The sequence below is a fragment of the Suricata suricatta genome, chromosome 17 (assembly GCF_006229205.1).
Source record: "Suricata suricatta isolate VVHF042 chromosome 17, meerkat_22Aug2017_6uvM2_HiC, whole genome shotgun sequence".
Lineage (NCBI taxonomy): Eukaryota > Metazoa > Chordata > Mammalia > Carnivora > Herpestidae > Suricata > Suricata suricatta.
In genome coordinates this window covers 32,392,562-32,406,021 of record NC_043716.1, presented here as the reverse complement: position 1 = coordinate 32,406,021, position 13,460 = coordinate 32,392,562, and the positions used below count along the sequence as shown (strand labels likewise).

Sequence of the window (13,460 nt, the reverse complement as noted above, 5' to 3'; positions counted from 1 at the left end):
TATCCAAATATGAAGGAATCAGGACAAGCCCGGAGAGACACAATGATTGGAGTATGGCTGGACTGGGTCTGTACCCTGCCCTGTGTGGTCAGATCCATAGTGTCTGGAACACACACCAATGTGCGTCTTTGGAGTCAGATCAGGCGTCAATACAGTAAGTTTATGTTAAACAGTGATCATTTGGCTCTCACTGTTTCTTAAGCCCCTAATGTGTGTAAGGCACTAAGCTAGGTGTAGGTGAGCAGGATGTAATTAAGTGAATGTAGCAAGGAGACACAGAGACAGTAACATATATCTGTACTGGGTCCACTGAGAGGTTGTCTGTTCTGCCTGGGGGTGGGACTCAGGAGAGTATTAATGGAGGAGCTGACCTGAACTGCATTTTGAATGACAGGAGGTAATCAGTGTAGCTGCCAGTGCAGTGAGTGTCAAGGGCACTGTAGGGAAGGAATTGAGGATGGAGAGAAAGATTCCCCCTGGAAGAGGGCTGGAGTGTTGGTCAGGTGCAGAGGTAGGGAGGGGTGTTGTACAAAATGAAGCTGACAGTTGGCACAGACCACACCTGGGAGGTCCTTTTCTGCACTATTGGGAGTTTGGGCTTCATCCTGTAGGCAACGCAGAGCCACTGAAGGGTAGTAGCAAGATCAGATCTGCACTTAATGATGCTTGCTCTGATGGCGGTTTGGCCTGAAGATTAACATACTGAATGAGAGAAGGAAGCATTTGGCACATCTTTATTAAAGGTCAATGTGATTTGTTTAACCAAGCTTGCATGCAGAGCATATTGGGTACTCTAGCGTGCTGCTATTATTGTATTTTATTTTATTTGGGCGGTGGAGAGGAGGGAAGGAAGGAGGCAGTAGAATGAGGAGCACTGCAGGCATGGCTGGAAATAAGGAAAAGAACATTTATGTTTCTCTGAAACTGTCACCAGCTCTGTGTTGCCTCCATGTTGGAGGAACGTGTTGGTGTGTGGGTGGATGGGTGGGTGGGGCAGGCTGGGAGCAAGACGCTCTGTTAGTGGATTTAACCCACACAGTAGGGTAACAGTGTGCTTCCAAAACATTGTCGTGCCGGTATCCCAGACTCCACCTGCTGGGGTCCTGCCAGGAGGTTCCTCTTCGCCTACATCCCCTGAGAGATGCAACGTTCCGTCAGAGAACTCAGGCAGATTGTGGGCACTTCCTCCCTCCCACATCCCCCTTCGCCACTTTGCTCTTTCCATGAATCTTGCTAATATCCCCCCTTCACCTTTTGACTTTTTTTTTTCATTTTCTGTATGAAATTTAACTAAAAATTTTTTTTAACGTTTATTTATTTTTGAGAGACAGCAAGGACAGAGCACAAGGTGGGGGGGGGGGAGGTTGAGAGCAGAGAATAAGGGAGACACAGAATCTGAAGCAGGCTCCAGGCTCTGAGCTGTCAGCACAGAACCTGACACGGGGCTTGAACCCACAAACCATGAGATCATGACCTGAGCCGAAGTCAGCCACTTAACAAACTGAGCCATCCAGGTGCCCTGAAATTTAAATTTTTGTGGCAGTAAGAATTGACATCTTTTTGTCTGCTTGCTTATCACTTAGCATAATACCCTCTAACTCCACCCATGGAGTTGCAAATGACAAGATTTCATTCTTTTTGATGGCTGAGACTTTTTAAAAATAAAAATTTTATTTTCAAGTAATTTCTACACTCCACGTAGGGCTCGAATTCATAACCCTGAGATCAAGAGTCACATGCTCCACTGTCTGAGACCTCCAGATGTCCCACCTTTTGCTCTTTTTCTTTCCTCCTACCACTGAAGTTGGAAAAACTCAGTGTGAAGAGTGGGAGTGCTGGACTCAGACCTGAATGAGGAGTGCTGAGAACACTGCTCACCTTCCATGTGGCCTTGGATGTGCAGGTAACCACTCCAGCCTCAGTTTTCACATCTGTAGCATGCAGATGGTTGGGGTAACCAATGGACCGAATGTGTGTGTTCCCCCCAAATCCACATGTTGAAGTCCTAGTCCCAAATGTGACAGTATTAGGAGGCAGGGCTTTTGGGAGATAATTAGATCATGAGGATGGAGCCCTCATGAATGACATTAGTGCCCTTATAAAAGGGACCCCAGAGAACACTCTCACCCCTTTGTCCATGTGAAGACTGAACAAGATTTCTGCAACCCAAGAGATGGTCCTTACCAGAATCCAACCATGCTGACTGGCATCCTGGTCTTGGAATTTCAGCCTCTGGAGCTGTCAGAAGTAAATTTCTGTTCGTAAGCCACCCATCTGCAGTAGTTTATGACAGCAGCCCAGACTAACTGAGACAGAGTGCTTGCCTCAGAGTTGTTTGAAGAAAAAATAAGATCACACTTTTCAAGTACAGATGGTCCCCAACTTCGGATGGGTCAATTTATGATTTTCACCTTTAAAATGGCGTGAAAGCAATACTCATTCAGTAGAAACCATACTTCGAATTGTCCATTTGGATCTTTTGCCAGGCTAGCGATATACACTATGATCCTCTCCCATGATGCACGGCAGTGAGCCAAATCTCCCAGTCAACCCTGGATCACAAGGTTACGTAAACAACTGGTAACCACCAAACATTCTGTAGTCAGATATAGCCATTTATATTCTGTTCTTCACTTTCAGTGCAGTATTCAATAAATTACATGAGATAATCAACACTTCATTATAAAATAGGCTTTGTGTTAGATGATTTTGCCCACCTGTGGGCTAATGTGAGTATTCCGGGCATGTTTAAGGTCAGCGAGGTTAAGTGACAAGGTTGGGTAGGTGGGTGTATTAACTGCATTTTTGACTTAGGTTGTTTTCAACGTATGATGGGTTTACCGAACATAACCCCACGGGAAGTTGAGGAAGATGTGTACTTGGCATATGTGGTGCTGGGTCGCAGTGATGTCACTGCTTCCTCACCCAGGATGACACTTCCCCAGGATAACTATGGCTTGACCTCTCTGAGGTCTTCTGACTCTCCCCAGCTGGGTTAGTGGTTCATTTTCCACCATATTTGCTGAATCAGCTTGCCAATCATGATGTACTATATAAATGTCCCCACTACCCTGTGAGGCTCTGGGAGAAGGGTTTCTGTCTTTTACCTCTGAACCCCCAGGCCTCAGCATGGGTTCCAATCACATAGTGGGTGCTCAACAAACAGTAATTGGATAAATTGGCATAAATAGTATCTGCCTAGCAGCTCCACCTGGTAATGGTGTTGGGCAGAAACTAAAGGAAGAAGAGGCAACATCATTTGTCAGATGATGGGAAAAAGTCTCTGAGGCTCCAGTTCATACCATTAGCTTAAATACATACTGCTCACTATTACTCCCACACATATCATACCCCAAGATATCAGGGTGAGAGACTGGTGCCTGTCTCCATCTGGCATTACCGTGTTTCTACACCAAACACATCTATACCCTGTATTTATATTGCTGAAATTGGTATGCATTTTAATGTGATGTTTGTCCTCACAACTTCTCACTTTGACTCAGGCTGCCATTAAGTCAGGGCTCCATCTTTCAGAGAATGGAATTTGAGAACCACAGGCCACATTTTTACACCTTCTTTTCTCCCCATAGAGACTTGCTCAGTGTATTTGGCAGGATAAAGGCAATGGAAGCCAAGAAAAGAATATGGGCAAACCTGGGAGATTTCAGCCCTAGTGTCAAGGGACACTGGGGTGCCTTCCATGGCTGACCAGGTCAGGAACGAAGTCTTGCCCACAGACTATCTTGCCTCTGCAGCAGCCAACAGAAAACTATTAGTTTGTGTATCTCAGTGTTATCCTCTGGGCCCTGATATAGAAAGGAGTCTAAGAACAAATGCACTAGATGGTAGAGTCTGCTCACCAAACTTTTGTGGATCTATTTGTTCATTAGTAAGGATGGTTTAGAGTCAGAACTGCTTGTGGGCAGAGACATATAGATTTGAGCTGAAGTTCAGAAACCAGTGGGGTGGTCATGCATGCCCCTGCTTGGTTGGAGGGTATTTATTGAAAGGAGGTGATGGAAGAAGTTCAAATAAATCCTTATGGGTGGTTTTTGTAGAGAGGTTTTTGTTTTTTCAAATTCTTTCTTTTATCTTGTCTTGTCTTGCCTTACCTTACCTTACCTTTCCCTTCCATCCACCTATCATCCATCTGTCTACCTGTCATATGGGAATGTAGCTTACACAGGGTAAAGCTCTGGACTTCAACCAGGAATCTTAGTTGGAGTCTAAGTTACAGTTGTGGCTTTGCCAGCAACTTCCTCTTCCTTCATGGTTAAGTCACATAACCTCTTACTTGTGAGCACCAGATTATTCTGGATAATTGCTAAAGTCATCTTAAAGTGAAAAAAAAATCTATGGACCCCTAAACATTCTTCAACATAAACAAGTTTACCCAAACAAATTTATCCTCAGTAGCTCAAACTTTTGTAATTTTTTTTTTTTATGTGTTGGCTATATCTTTATAGTACCAGAAACCCCTTGGATAATCAGTAGGTATAGAATAGTTACATGCAGTTCATAGCCCAATTTTATTCTTTCAAATGACTGGAGAAGTTAACAGCTGTGTTTTTAATTTTATGACATGCCCTTGTTGAATCTATGATGTATCTTATACTGAGTTCTCAGTCACGGATACATTTCTCAAACTGACTCTTTCTTATTTACTTTTATAAGAAAAATATACTGTGATGACATGCCCAGGACTGCATAGTGGGGGAATCTTTCCCTTCATTTGAGCTTCAACAGGAGCCTCTGTTAAATATGTCATGTTTACTTATGTAGCTCACTGAGAGATTTAACATTGCCTGGTCCCTGCTTATGAAGTTCCCATTCAAAGAGAACGATACCAACGAGAAAAAGGCATCGTGGTCCAAGAGATCAATCCTGGGCCTGCTTCTGATCAATAAGGAACTATTTGGCAATTTTCTCATATGGAATGACATTTCCTTTTGTAATCTGCAGCAAATCCAAGTGAAAAGAAAAAAGGCAATTACTAAAGAATAACGTCATATGATTTTTTTTGTTTTATACAAACAATCAGCGAAAAACAGGGCCTCTGAGAGTTGGATTCATGGAGGTAAGCCCCTCCTTTTCCGTGCCTTGCTTCCTTGAGTTACTGCTTAGATTGCAACATGGCAAGCGGTGTGCTGTATTTCTCAATCTGTGACAACATTTCCAAAGCCATTCTTTTGAAAGGAAAGTACAAGTTCAATTAAGCATAGAGAAAGGCACCAGGAGCAATATGCTTAAACTCCCCAGTGATATTTCATCACATTTACCACTGTGTCCCTCTGAGGAGTGGGTGCCTGGAAACTTCCTAAGGAGCTGAGAGGTATAAGGCAGTCACAAGTTGGTCTATTCTTACCTATGCATTCAGCTTTTAGCTGGGGTCAGGGTAGGGGGCCGAAGCAAAGTTATAAGCAGGCAAGACCAAAAACAAAGTTTTAAAGCGTTCGTACTCCTTGCGTGCATCAAAACACCATGTTTAAAATCTCTCTTCCAAATGCCTTTGGTTGAGTGTCTTCATTACTTTGGAGGGAATATATTAGGACAACAGCCAGAACTTTTAAAATTTGGAATCTGTGATCTTTTGGATTCTTAATAGGCTGAAGTTCACCACTGTATTTACAATCTATGAAATGAATGGAGTATGTGAAAGAGAATGAAGCTACCCAAATGATACTCTGTCCTAGGACATCAGAAGAAACGTTTATTTATATGTAATGTTCTAATAACTACTCCCTGTTCTCAATTTAAGAAGGCTCTTTTGCAGTCCATTAGTTTGCTGGTTTCACCCTTGAAAATATCATAAAATCTCTTTAAAAAAAATAATGCTGACTCGATGAAATCAAGTGGATACTAAAATGATAAGAATGTTACCTTTTATGTAATTGGGGCTGCTAATTAATTAACACAAGGAAAACGGAGGGATATTGGCATCCTTACATGATACTACATTAAAAAATTAAAATACTTTGAGTAAATTACTGATATCTCCTCCAGAAAATCCATTCAGAAAATCCATTTTTCAATGTCATGATTTCAGTCTTGACCCTCAATCTATTGAAGGGGAATTTAACTTTAATAAAATGGATTTTCTTTAGAAGACTTTCTAAATTCAGCCTGAAATTAATTCAGGCTGGTCTTTTCCATTGTTGGTCTGCGTTAGTGAGAGTGTTTTATAAGATTTGCTCAGACATATGAAATCTAAACTTCCAAGGAAAGTCGAACCACACTAGGCCTTTACTACCCACTGCATGGGTTCATATCCAGGAGTTGTGCTTCATTAAAAGTAAGCCGTATTGCATGCCCAGTACTGTATTCACTACGAATATGGTTTTTGTTTGGCTTCATAGTGATCTATCTCCCACTCAGCCTTTGGACAATTTAGGAACACACAGAATAATGCAGCTAATTTGTACCAGTCATTGTCTAGGCAACTGACTGATTACCTTGTGTAATCCTCACCCAGTCCTCTCAATATCAGTCTGAATATCCTCATTTTACTGATAAAGAAATCATAATTTCAGAGATGTTAAGAAAATTACCTAAAGTCACACAGCCAACGAAGTGGTAGAGACAGGAGCCCAGGTCTACTTAGTTCTATCTCTCTTCATGAGAGCACGTTACTTTCTGTAGGAATGGAGGTTTCACCACCATGGTATCTCGCTTCCAGAATTTCTAGTCCTTTTGGCAAATTCTCCTTCTTGTTTTCTTTCGCCGATTCCCTGGCATTGATTTTCTTAACTGGATCAATAAAATGATTTGCACAGTTTCTTTTTCTCCTAGTTCTCTAATCTGTGACCAACTCAAGCAAATGGACTGTATCCCTACCAGTTGCCATTTTGTGGCGTTTGTGCCCTGTGCTTCCATGCTTGCTCCCCACACCGCTTTAGCTAGTTGATGAGACAGACACACTAGAGACTCTTCCAGGGTGGGATTTAAAAGATATCTTTAGAAATGATTTGCAATCCTAAGTCAGGGGGATTTGAGCTGCTCTTTCAAAAATGAGGACATGTCCCGCCTCTCTTCTCTATTTATTCCCACTCATGATTTCAGCCAGGTTTAAATGCCATCTGGATCCCAATGACTTCCACATTTATATCTTCATTTCTCTCTCCTGGAATCCAGACTCATATCCAACTGCCCACTCCACACCTCTTCTTGGATGCCCAATAGACAGCTCAAGCTTAACACATTAAAAATTCTGATTACTTTCCCCACCCACGAATATGCTTCATCTCAGTCTTCCTCATCTCTGCTCATGGGAATGTTTTCCCTCTAGTTGCTCTGGCTAAAGGTCTTCCAGTCATCTTTGATTCCTTTCTTTCCCTCACATCACAAATTTGATCTATCAAGAAATCTCCTGGCTTTTCCTTCAAAATATACCCAAGCATTTCTCACCACCCCATTCACCTTGGCCTGGGATTATGATTGACATTGTCGAGTCACTTGGGTTGTTGCACATTGTCTCCCAGTGTTGACCCTTGCCCCTCTACAGTCTCTTTCCAACTAAGCCACCAGAGTGATCCTTATCAGCCGATCATGTCACTTTCTGGTCAAAGTCTTAGACTGATTTCTCATAACAATGGCCTCCAAAAGAAAGACTGATGGGGAAGATCAACATCCATTTGGAACAAATGTCTACACCTTCTTTGGTTATTCTGTGTGACAATGATGGCAGTGCTATTGTGTCCTTCTGGATGATGTTGATTTCCATTGGTGGTCCTATGCCTTGGCAACTGTTGTGGAGAGCTTAGGATAGAATGAACCTGAACCTTCAATGTGCCCACAAGTTCTGTGGTTAGTTTTAGTCCCTTCCAAGTGGAAACAAATGCAACAAATGAGGAGATGGCTCTTGACACTGAACCAAAGTTAGAATTAAAAAAAAAAAAACATGCAATGAGTGTCATGCAATGTGAAAGTATCAGCCTTACAACTAATTTTAAGACCTCAGGGCTAAGGTTTTCTCTGTCCTGAGAGAGGAAGCATGATGAGAAAATGAAGGCATAGAAAAGTTCTTAGGAGGGCCTGTGTTGGAATCCTTGCTTTCTCACTATGGAGGACCAGATTACTGTTCAGGAAATGTTCATTCCCTTCCCACCCCCACCTCCATGGGAGGATTTTGATGTTGGGCTTGGCCATGTCTCTTGCTTTGGCCAGTAAAAGTGGATAGAAGTGACAGTGTGTGAGTTTCAAGCCTACACTGTAAGTAACATCACACATTTCTGACCTCCACCATGAGAAGTACTCGCCATAGGTATCTACTTGATTCCAGAGAAGTGACAGCCAAGCCCCCCATGCTGCAGCAGGAAATATCAGTGCTACTTGTTGAATGCTTATTTGTTATGCAGAAGTTGCTGACACACACAGCCACTTACTAGATGTATGTCCTTGTCAAATCATTTCACTTCCAGAGGACTTTGTTTCCTCATATGTAAACTGGGAGAGCAATCATACTCACTTTGAAGGTGGCTACTTTGGGAACACTAGGTAAGGTGCTGCATGTAAAGCTATTAACACAGAACCTGAAATGTGGAACGTACTCAGTTAGTGTCACTTCCCTACTCCTGATACTCAGCACATTGTGGAGTGGGTATCCTGTCTAAGTGAGTGGGGCAAATTGAAGTTATGCTGGGGTGTCATTCTGGGTAGCAGCAGAATGGGCTGGTTGGGAGAGTGGGTTGTGGGTCGAGGTCATGTGTCCCTGGGTAGTATGGTTGGGTGGCAGTGCAGGCAGGGATCAATTTATTTCAATCTTACTCAGAAGTACAGAAGCAGGGAACCCTGATAGATGCCCCTTAGCAGGTGGTTGTGTCTCCCCTGGAACTCAGTGGCTGATGCTAGTGTGTCTCCAGAGCCTCCTGGGGAGGCTCCCAGGCTGGTACTTCCCACCTGCTGTCTGCTTCCTAGTAAATGATTCCTGTTTCAGAATGTCCCCTATTTGCTACCAGGCCAACCTTCCACAGGCTGGCTGTGTCAGAGAGTTTAGCGTCAGGGAGTTTAGTGGATGGAAGAGTGCTGGCGCTTTCCTGCTGAGCAAATCAATCCCTTTTGGCCACAGTGTCCCGGGCATAGCGGTGTTTCAGTCATTCCCACTGGTATGGACATCATTATCCCTGCGGCGTCTGATAAAGGTGCTCTGGGGAATGCCTCCATTATTGCCCAGAGTGTAAGAGCACAAATACCTGTGATTAGGGGGCCAAAAGCAGTTACCTCTCCCCATGTGGAGTCTCTTTATCCTGCTTTCATTCCCTTTATTTTCCATTTGCTGTGACAGATAGATTATGAGAGACAGAAGAAGGGGATGCTCCCACTCTCTTTTATTTGCATTTCTAGGGGTGTCTCTATCAAATAAGTCTTCTGCATAAACTCCTCAGTATGACATCAACAGCCTTTGATATCTGGACTCAAAAGACCTGTCCTGTCACACTCTCTGCCCCTGTCATTGCCACTGCAGTGGTCACTCATTCCACCATTAATTCGGGCCTAACCCATCTTTATTGTGGACATTGCGATGAAGAGCTGATGAAGGCAGAATTCCTTCCTCTGAACCTTTAGTCCTTGTAACTGTCTCCTTGCTTTGGATGCAGCCCTCTGTGCTTGGAATGTCCTCCCTCCTTCCCTCTCTTTTTCCTTCCTTCCTTCTGCCTGCCTGCCTTTCTCCCCTCCCTCCCTCTTCTTCTTTTTCCTCCCTTGCTTTCTTGCTTCCTCTCTTCCTTCCTCCCTCCTTTTCTTTCTCTCCCCCCTTTCCCACACCCCTCTTTCTCCAGCAAATAGTTATTCATCTATTTAGTCCTTATTTAAAAGGCACCTGCTTTGTGCAACCTTGCCATGTATTCTAAGCAGATTTTCTGTGATCCCAAAGAATTCTCTTCATATTTTTTTGCATTGTGCTTGTTATATAAATCTCAATAAAGCACTGCATGTCTGTCTCCTGACCTAGGGAGTGAGGACCTTGTGGACAGAAAATGTCCTGTTTTCTGATCTATCTATCTTGTGGCACCTAGGATCCACTCAGTAAATATTTGTGGAGTGAGTAAGTGAGTGAACAACTGAATGATTGAAAAACTAAATGAAGGTCTTAGGTTTTCACATTGCTACCCATTTCAACTATTGTCAAAGTCATCCTTCTCAATTCCTGTGGAGCCGATAGGGAGGCAGTCAGCAGGGATGCCTCATTCAAAACAGATGAAGCTGAAACTTCCTTTAGCCACACAATGGCCATCTGTCATTGGTCCCAACAAGATCTGTCCCCCTGGCTCTCCAGCCCCTTGTTTGCACCAGGATTGGTGCTGGTTCCTCAGGAAGGCCACCTTTCCTGAACACGCACTCCTGTGGAGGATTTCATTTTTGGCAGCAGCCTCATCACTTAAAATTAATCAGACCCGTGTTGGGGGTGGGGTGGGTGACTGATGAGTGACTCTGAAGCTAGCAATCTGTTAGATTGTGTGTGGGGTTTAATGTGTGATTTCATGGCTTTTCACGGTCTCTAAACTGCAAATTCAAGATTATTTGAAAACATTTTATTTAATTTTCATGCTTTTTTAATGAAAAAAGTTAAAAGGCTAATAATATTTTATGGGCGGTTAAAAATGTGCTATTTGCACACAAAACAGAAATGCCTTCCTTAGATGAGCGACCTGAGTGAGAGAGGAGGACTCCACAGGGGGTCTGATGAGGGAGTGTGGGATGGTTTTGGAGACAACTCATTCTTCCAGGTGGTGTCCATCTAGGGGGACTGTGATTCTCCAAGTTCATTCATCACCTCCACTGCCCAACACCTTGACCTTTTCATATTTAAGTGACTTGGCATTGAGCCCCTGTGAGGAGGGCTGGTGTCTGGCCATTTTTATATTTCCGGAGACTTGCCTGGTGTCTGTCATGGGCAGCTGTGCAGAAAATGTTTTCTGAATGAGAGAGTAAATGAATGAGGGAAGGGTTCTCCATACTCTCCCCCTAGCAGTCATGGAGACCTGAAAGCATTCACTCTGTCTTTTCCCCATCACCACTGGAAGCAGAAACAGCAGATAGAGCTGAGCTCCTGGCTTGGGGGAAGGGCACTTCGTGGGAATGTGGGTATAAAAATATTTAAATGCTGCTTTTTACTTTGGTGAAGTGATGATTTACCTATTGCTTAATTCAAAATCCCAGATCTAGAAGGATCCTAGAAACCTGAAGTTCAACTTCTTCACTCTATAGATGAAGAAACAGAGTTAACATGAAGTTCCTTTCTTAAGGACAAAGTCAGGACTTGAATCCCACTTTCTTGCTCCCTCCTAGTTAGTTTAAAAATAATTTTTCCTGTCCTACTTCTTTCATCTCGTGGTGTGAGGTATAACTTTTCCCAGACCCTGCAACTTCTGGGATTGCTCTGGGTGACACAGTAGTTCCCTTTTCCTTCTTTCTCTTTCAATTTTGCAGTGTTATTTCTTTTCTGCTTAAGGATCCTAGGGAGAAAACACTCTAGAAACCCAAAGGAATGGAAATGGACAGAGTCCTCTAGAGCAAGAGATCACATACGGCAATGAAGAAGGATGCCACCCTGCCTCAGCCTGAAAAGGGACCCAGCAGCAGAGAGAGGGAGATGTGGTCCAGTTCTGGAAATGTTGAGGTTGGATCCAAACTACCTGGTGAATGCTTTTTCAATCACATAACTGGCAGAGCCCCGGATGTGGCCAGCTGACATGGTGGAGTTTGTCAGCTAGTGGAGTCCCCCTGCTCATTACCAATCCATGAGATAACGATGGCCATCATCATAATAATCATTATCGCCTTAGACAGGCGCGGATGACAAAGGGACCCCGGGGACGTCTTTTTGAAATGAGCTGCTTCTTAGCCAACCCTGACTCTCCAGCGTGACTTTCTAGAGAATTAAAGGATCATGAAGCTGAAAGAGGCCCTCTGAGATCATCAGTTCTGGCTTTCTGCCTTCCGACAGGACTAACCTTTATAGAATAGTTGCTGTATGGGAAATCGAACCAAACTTACTTTTATATGTTATTCTTGTGATAGTATCTCTGTTGAGCATTCGATTAAGAAATGGGTTTGATGAATCAGAAACCTAGGAGAGAAAAGAAAATATTACTGACCGGGAAGAACTATCCCAGAATGAACACTGCCTCCGTGCATTCACTTATTCCTTCACACTTACTGAGGGCCTACCAAGTGTCAAGTACCATGGTGGCTGGATTCAGATATGAAATACACAGACTGTGCTCTCAAGAAATCCCAGTCTGGAGAAAGAAGACAGGTGAGTGACTGAATGGTTATAATAGAGTGCAAAGAGTGTTATGATAGAGTTGCAGGTGTGATGATATTGGAGGAAGTTCACCTACCTGGGGCATCTAGGGAGCTAAAGGAATGAGATGAGTCTTAAAGGATGGGTGCAAGTAACAAGGTGCTTTTCTGGTAGAGTGTGTAAAAGGAGGAAGGGTAAGGAAAAAATTACATACAGACAATATGTGCATTGGACATGAGGGGGTGAGAACTAGTTATACTTAGGCAAGTACTTCTGGGGGAAAGATGGAAGGTGAGGCTCGAGAGGTAGGCAGGTGCTAGCTCATAGTAGGCTTTGAATGTCATGTGAGGACATTTTAAGCTTTGTTCTGTAGCGATGAGGAGACATCAAAGAGTTTTAAGTAGAGGATATAGAATGATAGTTTAGGAAAGGGACAATTAATCTAGGTAGACAGTGAGAGAGAAAGAATACCCAGAGGAGAGGTATTAGGAGATGGGGAAAAAAAAACCAAACCTCTTTAAGAATATGGAACCTTATATCATTGCTTTTTATTACATGAATCAAATAACCATAAGTCATGCTATTCAGTCAACCAATTATCCATCCATGCATGCATCCATCCATCCATCCATGTGCCCATACATTGAATCAATATTTACCAAGTGCTTATTACAAGCCAAACATTGTACTAGATGTTCAGGGATTAGTTCTCATTTTGTACCCATGCCCTCAGGTCTCCAAATTCCTTCTTTGGAAGAACAGGGTAAACTTTGGGGGTCTTAAGCCAGAGGACCACCATTTGGAGTTTGTGATGTGCCCCCACATAACAGTGCACACTGTTTTCTTTACAACCTCCTTTCTACTCAGTCTTTTCCAAAGTATGAGGGTCCATCTAGTCATTTCTCTCCTATTTCTCTCAGCTCTGCTCTGTAATTTATGCCTCAGCTGTTAATTGGATGCTGTGACACATCAGCATTTTACATTCGATTTATTCTGAGGGCTGGAAAAATGGCAGCAGATGACTATTATTATTATTAGATAAGCAACAGGTAATTTTTAGTTTGGAGAAAGCACAGACTGTTTATTTTCCCTCCTTCTGTCTCTCTTTTCCCACACAGTTTCCTGGGTGTGTTGTGGTGAGACAGACGCACACTGGCGGGAAGCATGGTGAGTGACAATGCTCAGTGGAGTTTTCAAAGCCACCCCCAAATGGAGAGAA

At 43.2% G+C, this 13,460-nt stretch overlaps 1 protein-coding gene across 4 annotated transcripts in view; it reads right to left on the bottom strand.

Annotated features, from left to right (window-relative positions):
* CA10 (carbonic anhydrase 10) overlaps nucleotides 1-13,460 on the bottom strand; it is a 484,381-nt gene that overhangs the window by 8,590 nt on the left and 462,331 nt on the right. For all 4 annotated transcript variants that reach the window (XM_029928756.1, XM_029928757.1, XM_029928755.1 and 1 more), the window contains exon 7: nucleotides 11,992-12,064. In XM_029928756.1, coding sequence (XP_029784616.1) covers nucleotides 11,992-12,064 — 73 coding nt within the window. The remainder of the gene's footprint in view (nucleotides 1-11,991; nucleotides 12,065-13,460) is intronic.